The sequence below is a fragment of the Thunnus thynnus genome, chromosome 6 (genome assembly GCF_963924715.1).
Source record: "Thunnus thynnus chromosome 6, fThuThy2.1, whole genome shotgun sequence".
Taxonomy (NCBI): Eukaryota; Metazoa; Chordata; class Actinopteri; order Scombriformes; family Scombridae; genus Thunnus; species Thunnus thynnus.
In genome coordinates, this window is record NC_089522.1 from 27,444,767 (window position 1) to 27,462,482 (window position 17,716).

The 17,716-nt window shown below is 37.3% G+C and overlaps 2 protein-coding genes across 3 annotated transcripts; both read right to left on the bottom strand.

The window, feature by feature from the left end:
- Nucleotides 1–340: 340 nt before the first annotated feature.
- On the bottom strand, nucleotides 341–7,126 carry pink1 (PTEN induced kinase 1). The gene is made up of 8 exons (XM_067593125.1): nucleotides 6,659–7,126; nucleotides 5,472–5,747; nucleotides 5,239–5,342; nucleotides 4,974–5,156; nucleotides 3,985–4,148; nucleotides 3,745–3,872; nucleotides 3,279–3,509; nucleotides 341–1,898 (listed from the first exon to the last, which is right to left on the bottom strand). Exons 1-8 carry the CDS (start codon nucleotides 7,013–7,015, stop codon nucleotides 1,614–1,616), a joined length of 1,728 nt encoding a protein of 575 aa, XP_067449226.1. The 5' UTR covers nucleotides 7,016–7,126; the 3' UTR covers nucleotides 341–1,613.
- A 1,005-nt stretch (nucleotides 7,127–8,131) lies between these two features.
- On the bottom strand, nucleotides 8,132–17,684 carry LOC137184966 (trypsin I-P1-like). Of its 2 annotated transcripts, XM_067593129.1 has the most exons (6): nucleotides 12,724–17,684; nucleotides 12,051–12,120; nucleotides 11,594–11,756; nucleotides 11,295–11,433; nucleotides 10,881–11,135; nucleotides 8,132–9,446 (listed from the first exon to the last, which is right to left on the bottom strand). In XM_067593129.1, the coding sequence occupies exons 1-6, from the start codon at nucleotides 12,742–12,744 to the stop codon at nucleotides 9,291–9,293; spliced, it is 804 nt and encodes a 267-aa protein (XP_067449230.1). In that variant the 5' UTR covers nucleotides 12,745–17,684; the 3' UTR covers nucleotides 8,132–9,290. The 2 variants fall into 2 exon arrangements, with proteins under 2 accessions (XP_067449230.1, XP_067449229.1); XM_067593128.1 differs by having other exon boundaries at nucleotides 12,051–17,684.
- Between the last annotated feature and the right edge of the window lie 32 nt (nucleotides 17,685–17,716).

Here is a 17,716-nt window from a genome sequence, read left to right on the forward strand (position 1 = left end):
TGCTCTGTTGATTAAAATAAATTGATTGCTTTGAAGTGTGTGTGAGAAGACTGTATATGCTAATAGTCTTGACAGTGCAGCAGCGGGAGGTCAGCTTGCTAACGCTGTGGGGGGGATTTCTTTGATATTTTGGCCTGATGCATATTTATATCTTATTTTATTTTAGGCTTAGAGATTATGTAACATCTTCAAAAAAAGTTGTACATCAGTTGTGACTTCAGTATTTCTCCTGACTATTGTTGCTCAGTCATCTCCCAACTGTCAGTTTATATTCACTTTAACCTAGAAAAAAGAGGGGCTAAATAAACAAGAACAATGACTTGCACAATCCATTCAGAGCTCTTTTCAGACAGACATTTTTATTCTAAAACACAGCAGAAAAATCTACATATATCCAAAATATTTCTCACCATCTTTCATATGAAAACAATGTACACACCCTATGTCTTGTATCCCTAACTGCCCATATGATTATATGATGTTTCATGATGCATGTTATAATGCCAAAACTGAAGGATTAACTGTCTAGTTTTGATAACAGATTACAGTGATGTCTGAAGGGTTAAATCACTACATTCAAATCATGGATTTGGCATAATAATTTACCAGATTATAATAGGTGTTATAGATAACCTAGCAATGAACAAACATCAGTTAGCCATAATAATGGCTCTGAGCAAGTGCAAACATGAACATAAAGTGCAAATCACAGCAAGAAAAACAAAATTACATCCTTAAGGTCTGTCAATCGTCTGTGTGATCCATGCTGTCTATCATCATTGATGTGATTACTATAGAGTAACATGTCAGGGAGGTTTTACATGCATTACGTTGTGCAGAATAGGTGAATAATTGACTGTTTTGGTGACAGTTTGATTGACATTCCAGCTTTTTTAAGGACTGAATGTTACCTGTGAATACATAAAACATATGTGGCCCTACACAGTAGGGTCTGACGGGTACTGTAGATTATTTTACTTTAAAATATCTGCATTGATGTTCAGCTTTATCAGTCCAAAACGTCTACACAGACCAATTTCTATCAAACACACAGATACTGTATGTTTGTGGGGTCTTGCCTAACAAATAACTAAAAAGTGCATAAGAGCTTGTAAAATTAAACATGCTCTTTTATAACAGAAATACCAGTAGCCTTTGGTACTTTGCATTTCAGGGCTTATTTAGTTGTTTGGTGCTGAAAAACAACACTAATTTAGGAAGAAATTCATTATAAACATAGAGAAGAACTAAGCTTATTTCTCCAGCAACAGTAGCTTCAGTAGTCCATGATCCTTTTCTGTAAGAGGAACTAGTAGCACTTTGTTTTTGATGCTGGCTGCAACTAATTAAGGAATTTGTGAGAACTCATTCTGGGAAATGCAGATTAGCAGCTTCAGTAGCAACAGAAAACACTGGTTTAGAGGTGAATTACAACACTTGATAATTCACAACAGCTGTTGGAATACACTGAACGTAAGATTATGTATGATAGTGTAAGGGCCATTAGATGTAAAGGCTTATACTATAAACATTACAAATATAGATGTCTAACTCTAGGCTCAGTCTATCCATATCAGGAGGTCTAAATTGTGTTTGAGTGAGTGAGAGTGGATCTATGCAGACAGTATGCAGGCCTGACGCTGCTCTCGCCCATACAGGAGGAAGCCTACAGCGGTGCGCAGGTCCTCCAGGTCCAGATTAGACAGGAAGCTCCTCTGAAGCTCCGCCTCCACTGTGTTCCCACTAGGTCCACTACAGCCCTTCAGGAGAACTTCAGCAGACTGGCACAGCAACCAATCAGCCAGCTTCCTCATGCCAGCGCTGTCCTGATTGGCCAGTGCCCTCCGTCCCCAGAGGCTGAGATGTAGCATGTTAGCTGCCACACGAGCACTGGGGCGCTGAGGAGTGAAAATAAGATGTATGAGTCAGTCAGAAAACAGATGTATGGAGTGCTGCTTGGATGTAGAAAGGTATCCCTCTGGTGCTCTTCCGTTTGGGGACTAGTTTAGAGCTATTAAGAAGATCTGAGGCACTCAAGAGGGTAATAAATTTAAAAAGCCTTTAATATTTCATGACTACTTATTCATAGTTAAAAACATGCCTGGCTTTCATCAGGGGAAGTACGTGGTATCAGATATTTGGTTACTATTAGCAGAACAATTTAGAGTCCATCTGTTTATAACAGGAATATGATGAACATAGTGGAGCATTTAGCTGCTAAAGAACCAGATATTTTTCTCAGAAGTTGGTGCAGATCAAAGCAGAGCTAAAAGACTACAAAGTATATACTACACTTACACTAATTATGTTTTGAATTGAAAATTGACCTTAAAGTATTACCGCTTGTCCATAAATCTCTGAATGTTTCAGGTTCTAGATAAATCTCAGATCTACTCATACAGCATGAACCTTCTCAGGTCAGCTGGTTCTGGTCTACTTGTGGTTCCTCAAGTTAGCACTAAACATGGTGAAGCTACTTTTAGCTTCTATGCTGCTCACATCTGGAACAGACTACCTGAAGATCTCAGACTAGGGACTATTCTGACAACTTTTACATTTAAATTTTAGACATTTGTTTGTCATAGTTTAAATTAAATTTTAAAGCTGCATTTCATTATTTTTATCCTTTATGCTGCCTTTTAAATGGTCCTTTACTTTTTATCTAATTTTACTGCTCTATTCATTTTACTTGCCTCTTTTAGTTTTGTTTTATTTTTATTGTTCTAATATTATTTTGCATTTTGTAATGTGTGTATGAAATGTGCTATAGAAATAAACCTGCCTCACCTTGAATATGACCAGGGACGATCCTTGTATATATTTAGACTTATGTCGTATGGTTCTAGTTTTTTATGTTAGCTCATTTTCTAGCTAAAATTTTAGTGATTTACTTTTTTATTATATTATTATTAGTTCTGTCAGTTGTAATGCTACAATTTCCCACTGGGATTAAGTACTCTTTCTCATTTACCGTATCAAATAAAAACCCATGTTGCTTCATGCCAGCTGGATGTGTAAACAGGCAACATTCACCATATTTACCTCATAATGTGATAATATGCCAAAGTTGTGTTTACAGCTTGTTGCGCTGCCCCCTGTGGCAGAAATAATTTCATCTTTTATAGCTATTTAGGGTGATTAAATTGTGTTGAACAACAAAATAAATAAAATGCTGCAATATGAAAATTAGATCTGACCTGCACACATCATGTTCAATCATATCAATGACTGACTGAGCCCATAGTGTCCAAACAAATCCTTCATAACCCCCGCTATACCTTGCTTGGATTCCTCCTGAGGAGTAACTGGATCACTAACTGCACATCAGCAGGAACAGTAGACGGCAGAGCAGGAAGCTGCTTCTCCTGGTAATTCCTGCTCTCCAGTCCCACTGCTCGATAGAACGGGTTATGCTGGCCGAATATCTCATAGGACATGGCGCCCACAGCCCAGGCATCTGCCTTGCTGTAGTCAATCACCACACCACATCCTGGAACCGCAGTGGACACCTTCGGATAGAAACGCCATGATAAACGGTGGTAATTAAATATGTGGTTATTTAAAGTAACATTATGGATAATGACAACGACTCATTGCACTTAAGTGTGTGTTTTACTGTCTGCCCCTGATAATACTCTGCTTCTTTATTACATTCAAACAACTGCTATTTGAAACAGGGCCAATAAGAGACTGTTGGGACATTCCTCCTCTACTTAATAACAATAAAGTGCTACTTAAGCATACCTCAGGGGCCATAAGGGAGGCATTTCCTCCTCTGTTGACCCACATGCTGTTGAAGGGCAGCTGTAGAGTAGAGTCACTCTGGGCCAGGCAGCAGCCAAAGTCAGTAATCACCAGATGAGGGCAACCACCTGCATAAATTAAAGTCAATGGAAATTTTTTATCACAGAACAAATGCGATCAAGGTGATGTAATTAACATTTATGTTTCTATTTTTTTCTTACTGACTGAACATTTTATAACCTGAGTCAAACTCCAACAGCACGTTGTCTGATTTGAGATCCCTGTGAGCAACACCCTGTCTGCACAGATGGTCGACCCCCTCGAGGAGCTGCAGCACCATCAGAGAGCTCTGCCTGCGGCCAGGTGTGGACGTTTCCAGGTACTGTCGCAGTGTGAAGGGATAGCTACGGCACAGAGGACAGGATGTTAGTGCTACTGACATGGATGCCCTTAGCTTTCACAAATACACCTGTGTAGTTTCTGACTATCATTAGCACCATGGAGCAATGTTTTTGTATGATTTGTTCTCTGTCATGCATGCAGGTGATGCGATACATTTCTGACACTGATTTCACGCTATTCCACTGATCTACAGGTGGAGGATAACGTGCTAAGAAACTTAACAAAGCGCCAATAAAAGCAGGGAAGAAGAAGACAGCTAGAAAGTAAACATGAGTGGAAACAATGCAGGATTCAAACTTTTAAGAAAATAGGGCTTTGCAAATGTTTTCTGAGGAAGGAAATGCACTAAAAATGTTTTTGTTTGAAGGATAGACACAATGCATTTTGGTGAGTGACTCTGAATTAAGGCTGGGCGATAACACGTAAAATCAATATCAGGATTAATTGTGAATGAAGTGTAGCCATATTACCAACAAAACATATATATTTTTTTTGTACCAGCTTGATCTCATCTGCACCAGCCAGCTGCATTTCTTCAACACTTGAGGTGCCTTGTCTTAATTGGACACATATGATTAATTACATCAGTTTGAACTGCAAGTATGACAGCCAGTATGAAGGAATTCATTTATTGAACATATTGATATAAGTAAAATTATGTTGGTCATAATGTCAGTTTTGGTTACTTTTTGATTAATTATCCAGCCCTACTCTGAATGTAAACACAACTCCGCAGGACACCTTTGAAATTAAGCTGTTGACATTTGTACTCTAATTCATATCCTGTAAGAAATTTGACCAAGAGAATGAAAGACGGCAGGTCTTACTTCTTCATGACCAGGAAAAGAGTGCGGTTATTGCCCAGACCCGCAGGGTTCAGCCTGGCTGGCAGCACGTCCGGATACTCTTCCTGGGCACCTGGTAGCAAAGGGACATCTGCTGTGAAAGCCCGGTACACTCTGATCACATTCGGGTGTGCTGACACTCTTTTGGGCAGGACTCCAAAATGTCTGCATGTAGAGAGATGAGATCACAGTTCAGGACTGCAGGAATCGTAATGAACAATGGCAGCACTGAATGCATATTACTTACCCATCCAGAGTTATTTGTTCTTTTTCCTGCTTCAAAGCCAGGGGGCCAGCAGGCACCAGCTCCTGTGACATTGATTTTAATATATCCTCGCTCGACGATCCCGCCTGCAAACAAATGACATTGAAAATACCAGTCAGTACTGATGTGTGTCTGTCATCTGCTTTCCCACAGAGGATTAATACCTAAAGTTGTTGGAAAATTCCTTGGTAACAAATACATTGTAGAATACCCACCCCGAAGTTCCACATCATCTTGACAGCCAAGGGGAAGTTTCTTAGTGAGCAGCATGTCAGAGATCGAGCAGTCTCTCCTTCCTCTTCATCTTCTCTCAGCTGCATCAGGCAGCACTTGCTGTTGTTTTCCTTCATAGGGGCAAACTGAGCTGCAGCCTCATACACAGCTGCATTCGAGCCTTTCCCAATCTGGTTCCCAATAACGTAATCTTCCAGCTTGTATCCAGAGGTAAACGGCTTAAGTGGGGTCTGGAATCTTTTCTTGCTAAACACAGCCTGTAGATTGGGAGAAATGTTTTTTTTTTTTTTTAAAGATGCAGAAAAATAGTTGCGTGCACATCCCATCCTATCCTATATTTAGAAACAGCACACTCAACGAACAAAGGTGCTCTTTGGAGTGAAAGGTCAAGACAATTGCAATAAAAAGACAACACACGCTGAGTTGAGTATACGACAATAAAGACCCAGTAAGATCTTTTTTTCATTCCAATAAAGTTTTGGGAGCTTTAATCCAGAAATAACAAGCTCTAGATAAGGTACTGTCACATGCATCATCTTTTTATCATCTACTTGTACCACAAAGGCATCATGTTTCTACTGGTTACAGGAAAATGTGACAAGATTAGGGCTAAGCAGGTGAATACCTCTAATCTATTCAACTCTAAATAAAATCCAAGATCCCACACAATAATCAAATTGCCAGCGGTGGAAAAAATAGTTTAACGTATTTTTAAAAAAAGTTAAACGTACCACAATGGAAAAATACTTTATTACAAGAAAATGTATTTCATTCATTTTTTACTTCAGTATATCTACTGCTAAGTATTAGGCTATCAGAAAATATTGATAACAAATATCAGCAAAATATACTTAAATATCAATATTATTATACAGAAACTGATCCTATGTTATATAAAATTACTGTTACATTATTGGATTATCTTTGTTGATTTGTTTACATGTAAGCAGCATTTAAGTGTTGCAGTTAATCGTGTTTTCTAAGCTGATTATATGTTTTGTATGTCAAATGTAAATAAGATTTAATTAATAACTACAGCTGTCAGATAAATGTAGTGGACTATTAGTATGAAGTAGCATGAAATGGAAACACTTAAGTGATGTATAAGTAACTCTAAATTGTACCTTTACAATACTTAAAGATAACTATTAAACCACAAGTTAGTTACCTGGATCTCCTGGCATGTCGCCGCGCTCTTTCGGTCATCTTCAAGCTGTTGTTCGATGAGCCCCACACCGAGACCGAAAGCCAAAAACACGGCCCTGTTTCGCGGGGACCCACCGCCAAACCTCCTCCTGAAGCCGGCGGACTGAAGCTGGGCTGCCAGGCCCTTCAGAGAGGTGCGGTAATACCGGTACCGAGACGGCAGGAAAGCCTGAGGCTGAGCGGTGCGGACCGACGGGCCTACACGGAAACGGTCAGCTCGGAGCTTTGCTGCGAGTCGGCCACCCGATTTAAGGAGACCCAGCTGAAAGACCGACCGGCCCAACTCGAGCCCCCGGCTAATAGCGTGTTTCACAGACATAATTTACCTGTAAAGGTAACTTAAGCTGGTTTTAGAGTCTGTTTGTGTCCACCTGTTCTCAGCTGTCTCTATCGCAAGGACACTGTTGTGTAAACAAAATAGCTACTACCGAGCATGCGCGAGAATGACAGGCGACCTACATATCATTTCTTTCTTTTCTTTTCTGTTGCTGGACAATAAATTTCCTGTATAGGTAGAAGCTACAATTTTAACATCAAATCATGAGAAAACATAGTTTATAGGTAGTCTGTCTGGAGTTTTTTGACACTAAACCAAAACCTTAATAGTTTTTGACCACTAGAGGGAGAAAGACTCAAACAAACACAGCAATTCTCCTTCACACAAACATGAAGTGTATGAGATGTCAACATATGTGATCTGAACCTGTATGTATAAAATATATAAGAATTAAGCATGTGTCAGAAAAAAACCAAGCAAAAAATAGGTCTTAGCAGGTTTATATTGGCCTAAATGTGGTAAAAGTAACTGGAAGAAAAGTCCAAGTATGATTCCTAAATGCTGGCTGCAGTGTTGTAAAATAAGGACTACAAACATGTCTACCCCAAACTGCCCTGAATCAATCAATAACAGGCCTGCAAAAGTTATGTGTCAGGTATCATGACAGCTTCATGAGTTTATACTGTCAAGTTCATTTATTCAGAATAAGCTTAATTTGAAATTTCTGTTTTCTCATTCATTGTTGCCCTTTTAAGCTAATATTATAATATTATTGCAATTTTTTATAGTTTATATAGACACATATGAACATTTGATTGCATTCATGCTAAATCCATCATGTTGATTATTTCATTATTTTCATGCTGTGTGGTTATTGTGGGTATTTGGAAAGACATTGTACCTTATTATTGACTTACCACACATTTCCAGAATATCCTGTTCATGTTGGAAAATGCATTATTCTAAGAATAAGAGCAGAATGATGCTAATCTTATTCAGTATTGCTGCTGCAAAAGCTGTTACCATGGTCACATACTATATTTTGAAAGCTGTTATTAAAAATGGTGGTGTAACAGCTGTGAAAATATGAGTGCATCAAAATATTACAGACTGTCACAGATTTTGATGAATGTAGAGCATCCATTCAAAAATGGACAGCAAAAATGTAATAGAGTATATATAACTTGTAGTTAAAGAGGTAAAACTTCACATTGGTGCACATTCATATGGTCCTTTGAATTGCTAAATGTACTGTGGCCGTAATCAGTGTTCCTATAGCTTAGGTTGAGACTTAACTGTTATCTTGACAGAAATCCAGGTAGTATGTAAGTCTGAGTTCAGGTTAATTGCAACTAATCTACTTTACCAGCATAGTTATTGTTTTGGACAATATGTCAAATTTGAATTAAATTAAATGAGCAGAAATAGTGACTTACTGGTGAAGAAGTTCCTTTTTTGTCATAAGAGACACTAAGCAACCTCTTTTGGCCTTCTAGGACTCATGAATATTAATGTCGTCTTCCTCATGACTTTTTTAGACAGATGTTACTGATTCAGCATGTGAGGTGGCTTTTTTATTCTTGTAAGGACAGAGCAAGAGATTACTGGGAGTATAAACAGACAGTCTTTATCATAAGAGAAACAACTGATCTTTATTGTCACTGTGGGTAGTTTATTCATTAATTCAGTGCTTTTAGTAACATTAGGAAAGTATCACCAGACACAGTAACGTTAGTATGATGTTCTTAAAGCTGCATTAATCAGTGTTTTGATATTTGTGATGGATAAAATGCCTGAATGTAATATAAAAGGTGTTGACTGTAGTGACAAACCCACAGAGCATCATCATTAATGCAGCTTCAGTGTCTTTGCTAATGCTACTACTGCTTCAGCTAATAATAATTAAAATAATGACGGTTTTATTTCTGAATCTCATCGCTCTATCAGGGTGACAAATGAATGAAAATCAATGAATTATAAGCATATTAATAGATTTCCAATCTTATATGTGGAAATTACTGATAACCCTGCCTCTATAGAGTAGAACCAAATTAATTCCAATTAGTGCGTAAAAAGTGTGTCAAATAAACGTCTTGTACTATACAAAACACAAAGAAAGCCCTAGAAAATAATAAAGACCTATGTTTGTGTTTCACTCCATGCTGTGTTCAGATCACAGCAGCAGTTCAGAAATCACCTTTGACTATGACACAAATTACAGCAATTAATCGGCTGCATCTGTTCTCAGTAGTGACCAAAATCAATACATTTAGAAGCTCGTCTCTGCAGGCTGCTTATAAAGGATGTCGGTGACTGTTCATGGTGTATCGTTGTCAATAATCCAATTGATCCATTGGACGTAGTTCCTCACTTTGGTGTAGACTCCAGGGAAGTATGGATTAGCACAGCTGATACCCCAGGAGACAATGCCCTCAAACTTACCGTTGCAGATGAGGGGACCACCTGAGTCACCCTGTGGATCACCGAGACGAATGAGAGATTATAAACAAACATATTTTATTTCAGTCTTGGCATAGACTAGTGTGCAGTATTTGCTGAACAGTATCTCATCACATTCTTAATCTGATCTAAGGGAATATTAAAGGATAGGTTCACATTTTTTCCTATCTTAAAGGAAAACTCACATGCCCATATGTACATTGACAGTTATTGGTCGCTGTAATTATTCCTCCTCTCCATACTGGCTTCTTAAAGCGATTTTAATGTAAGTGATAGAGGCTAAAATCCACATTCCTCCCTCTGTGCAAGAATGCTTCTTAAAGTTCTGGTATAGCTAATATGAAGGCACCACCATAATCCGTCAGAACTGCTTGTCAGACGGTCGAATAGCCTCAGAAACCCCTCCCCCCAACACCTTTCTGACCTAGGGTCAGAGTTTTTCATTTCTGTCAATATCTGTAATGTGACATTCACACCCACTTTACGCCGTAATTGGCCAGCTGTGCAGATGTGCTCTCTTTTTCCATTATCAACAATAACTGTATTTCAGTAAAGGTGGAATTATGGCTCTCTAGGCTGCAAGAAGGCAAACATGAACGGGGGTCACCTCGTAGCCTCCGCTACCCATAAACACCCTTCCCTGCGTATGTTCGCAGAGACGTTTACGTGCATCTTCGGAGAACCATAAATCCACCTTATGTCACTTTTCACATGAACAACCACCCTGCAGGGGAGACTGTGAAACCATGCACCATTATCTCTGTATTTAAATGGTACCTGGTGTAGGTTTTCGGAAAAACTATAAATATTTTTGATTTCCGATTTGGTCCGACAATTCGCTGTATGAACTAATTGTGATTGAGCATAAACCAACCATATCTTCCAAAGTTAGTCTTCTTTTGTACATACTTTAACCTTGGAAGATACCCACTTAATTGGACTAATTCAGACTGTTGAAGACACATTTCTTGAGTGGGGTCTGTGGATTTTGTTCACTTACATTGGAATCTAATGTAAATGAACCATAAGTCCCAAAAGATTAACTTTTTTTCCCTTGTGTGCACAAGTTATTGGTTTGTGTTAATATGTTGTGCACACAGGATCCATATCTTGTGTCTACACACTTAAAAAATAAATAATTTTTCAGGACTTTGCACGCTCTGAAGGAATCACTTTAGGAAGGGATCTCGTCACAACCGGTATGGATAAGATACTTTGAGTGCCTTTTAAAAGCAAAGTATAAATAAAATGTATTATTAAGGTGACAATTAAAGTGACCAGTAATGATTTTAATGTATATATGGGCATATAAGTACTATTTGTGAACCAATCCTTCAATGTTAATAAATATATTATGTACTATACAGAACATTGTTTGGCAGTAATTAAAACATGCACAGAGCAAGAAACCTTTAAATCAAAAAAAGAAAAATATTTTTTTCTGTACCTGGCAGGAATCTTTGCCACCCATTCGAGATCCAGCACACAGCATGTTTGAAGTGATCCTGCCCCAGTAGTAATAGCTGCAGTAAGGCATAATTCTCACGTCCACGGCACGTAGCACAGGGGAGAGGTAGTAACTGTAAATCTGTGTCACACCCCAGCCGCTCACTGTGCAGACGTCATCATAAACTGGAGGGGTGTTTTCGTCTGGCAGCTCAGCTGGCTGGACATTGGCATTCAGCTGTGCCGGCTCACCCAGCTGTAACACAAAACAAAGTTACAGCACCACAGCTGTGAGATGCTGACTAAGCAATAATTCATCTATTAGGAGTGAGGAGCGTATGCATGTGTGCAGAGCTCCATGTACCATATCTGTTATTTTAAGCTGCTACTTTCTTTTTTTTTTTTTTTTGCATACCTTGATGAGCATGATGTCGTTGTTGAAAGTCTTGTACTTAAAGTTGTGGACGTATATCTTTGAGACATTGAAGACCTGTTCATATCCTTCTGTTGTTTTCAGACTGTGTTCACTTAACACCACCTTCATCATAGTGCTCCTGAGGGCCAAAACAGAGATTTGTTGCTTTAGAATTTACACTTTAACTGTAAAATATAGAAAAATGATAATTTGATGTCTTCAATTTCATTCTTATATCTTATTTCCTTTCAAAACATCATTATAGACCTTGTCTGGTAGTATCTACTGTCAGTACTTACGGTCTCCAGCAGTGGGCAGCAGACACCACCCACTGAGGGTGCACAAGGGTTCCTCCACAGTAGTGTTGCCCAGTCTCGAACTGCAGGGATGCCTGATATTTGATAGAGTAAGGCCGGACCTCCTGACCCCCAATGATCCTTGCTGCAAATGTCCCTGTCGACACTGAAAACAAGCTGCTTGTCAGGCATTTGGATTGTTCTGTCTTTTAAATGAGTTTATTAGATTTACAAAAACTGTCAATGTTTTTGTTCTGTGATCTACCGAAGAGGAAAGGGGAAAAATCAATGTTTGTATTAGTAATATATTCACTTCAAATGGGGCAAAATTGGCCATTGATTTAAGGTTTTATTATGTTAATGCATTTCTGAAAGTCCCTTTCAACATGGTTTTACATCTTGAGTGTCGGATTTATTATTCATCCAGGAATTAAAATTTTAAAGACTGAACAGAACTTACTTGATACCGAGAAAGCCAAGAGTAGCAGCAAAGTAGACCTTCCCAGTGGAGCCATATTTTGACTTATCACCTGTAATGCAGAAACATGACTTTTAGCAGCTTCGATATACATATATATATATACATATATATACTGTATAAACAGAGTATATGTGCCAATAAATTTAGTTTGTCAGACTATAATGATAACAACTGATTATCTGATTAAATTAAGAAAAATTAATACATTGCCCCAAATTATTGTACAGTTATACTCTCTTCACTCGGCTGTACACTTGAATTTTCAAGATTTTTTTTAAGTGTGTTACATGTCACAATTTGTAGAAAATAATGATTTTTTTTTAGATTTTGCTTTCAGTTCCTTTAGTGGAACTAATTAATGGCAAAAGTTCACAATCTTTAAGTTTTTTTTGTTTTTTTTTAGTAAATTAAATGTCTAAATCCTATTATTGGTATAAGTATATGTCATTATGACTATCTGCTATCTACTTTCATATTGAAATAAGGGTATGAAATTAAAATGCCATTCTAACATGTATGATAAAAATATGTTTGTAATAATATAGATTTTTTTTTAAATTTAAAGCACCATCATACCCTGAAATCTGGGCAGATGACTGAATGTTAATTATAATATTTTGACAAAAAAGCGTTATAATTACCTTCTACTTACCTGTAAGCACAAACACAGCATCTTTCAGAGTATCTCCAACTGGTCTGACCAATGTTCTCCTGTTGTCTTTTATAGTGTAACTAAATCCTTGTTCAAATCCTTTGTATTATCCTTTCGTCTTGTTTTGTACTTTGACCATCTCACGCTTGAACAATGAAACTGACCTACTACATGACAAAGCTATGGTGTTGTCTAGTATTATGTCTGTGTCTTAGCTATAGTTTTCTGCTCTCACCTTGGGATATGAAGGTATTTGGGATGGGAACACCCCTGCACAGTCATCATCAGCAGGTTACAGATAGAATAAATGTTGTACATTTATTTTCATTGTTAAACTAAAGAATCTACATCATCATACATTCGTGTGGTTCAACTTGTATTTGTAAAAAAAAAAAATCTAGTCTGGAATGTTGTTTAAACATGCGTCTCATTTATAAATCAACAGATAACATCTTAATTTAAAGGTTTAATTAAAAAACAAGTAATTACAGGTAATAATACTTCCTGTGATTGGCCATGATAGTGACAGCGGTTGTGTATAACACCACATTGCAGCATGCAATGATGATATCTATATGCTGTGTGTGCTGATACAAACATAAATGACCAAATTTAGACATTCAGTGAATGTACTAAATATTTGTAATGAATATTCTTTTTTTAATAAAGAACACTGGTCAAAAACAGGTAAAAGCTATTACCCCTTTATTGATATCCCTTTTTGAATTATATGAATGACATATGAGGCTGTAAAGATAACCCGAGGAGACAAGATGGATTTTAAAGCTTCCTGACTCTCAGTTTACTCTCTAATGTACTGTATGTACTGTCTTTGCTAAAGTACCACTGTGTTACACCCTCTGGTTTTGTTACACACATTAGTGTCGTATGTCAATGATTTCTCACACTGATAGCCACAGAGATAATGTACGTTACGATAATATGGCTTCAAATTTTACACAGGAATGTATTATTTAGTGCCCAATGAAACAAACACCAGCTAATACTACTACTACTTCCCTAGTATAAAAATTAATACATCAGTAATAAATATAGCTAATAATCATGTAACATCTAAAACAGTGTTACGTAATGCTTTATGTGGAAAAGAATTAAAACAAATCAGCACTGCAATTAGATAAAAATCAGCAATTAAAGGTATAGAGAAGAAAATAGAATACAATAAAGAACAGTAAAATTAACTAATAAAACAAGTAAAACATTGTAGAACTGGAAACATAAAACTTTAGGCTAAGACAAATAAAAGTATAAATTAATAAAAAGTTCTGTTTTGTCTTGAGCCGGGACATAGGAACAGCTGGAAGGGTCCTGCCTGAAGAGTGCTACTATTACTACAACTACTACTACTCAAACAATAATACATCTATAATTATAAAAACCAAAAAAAAAACCCTGAAACTAAAACCTGCAATAAAACAATACAATCATTAACATAAAGAGGAGTGAAAAAATGAATTTTAGTGAGCTGGAGTGCCACAATAACTTCAACGGAATTTATAAAAGGATAAACAATATAAATTTAATTGTTGAATCAAAATACAAATGTAACCCTATAAGAAGAATGTTTTGTTACATATGTTTTGGGACTCTCTGTCTGTTTCCAGATTTTGGATCAATCCACTGCTTTAAACACTACAGTAACACCATCACCAACTCTGTTTCTTCTTAATGACGATTCCCCACTTCAGCTATCAATCCCCCAGTGCAGACTCCTTGTAGTCTGTCTTACAGCGGCAAAGAAATCTGTTCTTTAGTTGTGGTACTCCCCCACATTTCCACTTTTTAGCACATGGTTGAATAATGCAGTGTATATTGCTATTCATGAAAAATCCTGTGTCATGTTACAAACAGCACAAACCCATAATATGAGGGTATTGTCGGACATAATTGATTCACTTAGAGCCATGATGTGACTACATCATTCCTTTCTAGTCCAGTTATACATGTTTCTGACGTGTACCCATTCCATATGTAAAATTCTTATTTTGGTATTTTTGTATTATTGTCTGCCTCTTTTGTTCATTAAAAATAGTTCACCAAAAAAAGAACTGTTTTGTTAAATTTATGCGTAAATTCAGTTTATATTCACATTAAACAAGTGTACAAATTCCACTATTTAGTTAGGTGTATGTTTATCTCTTTTAGTCATCTACCTGTGTTAATTTTTGTCATTTCTAGATCTCTTTAAAAATATTAATTAAAATATAGATCATTTAAAACTATTTTAATAATCACAGCCTCATATTTTCCAATTAAATATTACAGAATGCTTTCCTTTTACTTAAAATGCCTCTAGATCCTCTATAATATGGAGGTAATAATTGGTTGATTTAAAACCCCTGATCTCCCAGCAGGTTTCACATCTGAGACCAGAAAACAAAACAAAACTACAGGCTGTATATCTGATTTATCACTAATGTATTCTGAACATATGTGTGTACAGTATAACAGCTGGTGGTCACTATTATCTTGTTCAAACTGTCTTGTTCTCACATAATATGAGTTGCATGTACCCAGGGACTCTGTGTTCAGTCTCAACTTTCAGAGTACCAACTAAATTGTGTTTATAGTAGAGTATGATAAAAAAAACTGTCAATCTGGCCTCTAATACTCAATCAGCTTCTTATTCCTGTTTACTTATCCTTTAACCATATGTTGCCTTATTTAAATCACAACTTGGGAAACTTTATACTGCATGTTCTCATCAGGCTGAACAAGGGAATGAAAACATATACATAATCATCCATTTCTTTCAGGGGGAACCTGAAGTATTCCCAGCTCAGGTGGGATATGTTATCCTTCCAGTGTGTTCTGTGACTGCCTCACAGGTCTCTTCCCAGAGTACCTCTACAGGGAGGGGACAAACACTTGAGGTATATCAGGAGGGATCCTGATCAGATGCCTGAATCACCTCAACTGTGTCGTACTAGCTGTACTCACCTTCAGGCTCAGCTCCCCCCTTACCATGCAGCCCTCCTGCATTGTAAGCAAGCAACACCCTCATCACCAATCCGCCTTTTGATTTCACACATTATCATACTCTCCCTTGTGAACAGTTCTCAAAAAATACATTATGTCTTTCACCTCACTGTTTTGCAGAGAGTACCATAGACTCAGACTGCAAACCAGCCTGCCAACCCTCCTGTCCCCTTTTTCTAGAGCCTCAGGGTGACGTTCATCCACCAGGTGTTCGTAAGTTCAAACCTAGCACAGTTATAGTGCATATAACACATGTTTATTAAGCAGAGATTTATACATCCCTAAATTGAAACAGACTGCACCACACAAACTAGTAATTACATAGAGATTAGTTCTTTCTACTGCCAGGCGTAACTTTTACAGCTAACTGAACCAACTGATAAAACTTACGTTAGCTTGCTAATGTCGCCCGTTTAGAGTGAAGAATATAAGAGACAACCTGACACTTGATAAAAAAGCAGTGTAATGATGATGAAAACTGGAAAGATTTCTTATTACATTTCATGAAAGTAACATGAGATACCTGAAATTACAACTGTTATGCCTATAACATCACACTGAAAGGACCAAATAATGTCAGCTAGGTTAGCATAACTCATTCTAAACTGCATGAATATTATTAACTGTGAAACACACATATTTCTCTATGTATGCATACATAAATAAAACAAAAGTAATAACTACATTTACAAAGGATTTTAAGGTTAATATCTAATTTGCCTCCAAAAGCAGTAGTTTTGGAAGTTAGCTACAGCTTATGCTATGGTGACTTCTTGTTGAATAGCTGATTACTTTTGAATGGCTATGTTTCCCAGCAACCAATTTCACACTCTACATAAGTCTTTACACGCTAAGACATAGTGCAACGTGATTTAGTAAGTAACTAGTTTGAAATTAGCTAGACCTACTAGTTTCTAAGAACTTAAGAGATACTATCGAGCTTTCGGACTACCTCAGCGACCTCCGTCTGAGAGATGTACATGGCGTCTTGCAAGTCTTGAGACTGGGTCCTCTAAGGAGATTGGATTCAAGAGTTTACTGAGTTCCCTCAACTCCTTGACAATATCTCAAGTCAAGGTCAGCAGTATTTAAGCAGATAAAAGCTATGAGACCACCTACAAATTCATCAAGATGGCCTCCCCAAACCTCCCAAATACCCAAGTTCTTGCTTCTTTCACCAGAAAAGCTGCCATCCTTCTGGCCTCTTCTTCTCTGGTTGCCGACATGGCAGGTACTAATAATATGGCTGTAACTCATGGCAGCTGCAATGGAGATTTTGAAGATTTCCAACTCAGATTGCATGTCCCCATGCAGAAAACAATCCTCTGGCGTCGGAAGTTGAAGACCCTGTGGAGGACAAATGTCTCCAGGTCACCCTCACTGTAGTTTGGGTTTACCAAGCTGTCAGATTCAAGGATTTTGGAGCGTATCTTAAAATGGTATTGCATCTAAATAATAAAAAATATTATATTTATCAAAGCTGCTCAATCTATATTTCTATACTGACAAAAGATCAAATTACTATGCATAATGTAAAAGGTCTTGCTGGTAATGATGAACCCACAAAAACATTGTCACCAAACTCTGCTTTTCTTCTCACTTCTGTGGAGCGTTTTAGTGTCTTTCAGCTCATTGTTTTGGTTTTACGACTTGCTGTTTTTGTTCAGTCTCACTGCTGTCATCAGTGTTGTTCCCAGCTAAATTAAAGTCCAGATGAAACAGTATTTTGAAAGTATCTAACTTCCGTATCATCACGTATTTCAGAGTGAAACAGGATAGACAGGCGGGACATAATGTTGGGAGGAATTTGATTTGAATGTTGAAAAGTGGGCATGTCATAATGAATCTTAGCTTTGTGCCACTAAAAGTTGAAGACTGATTGATGGGTGGATGTCATGATATTATTGGTTGAAATTGGTTGGTTCAAGCACACGTCATATTTTGTTTCACAGGAAGAAAACATGATGAATTTTAATATAAGAATACAAAGAAA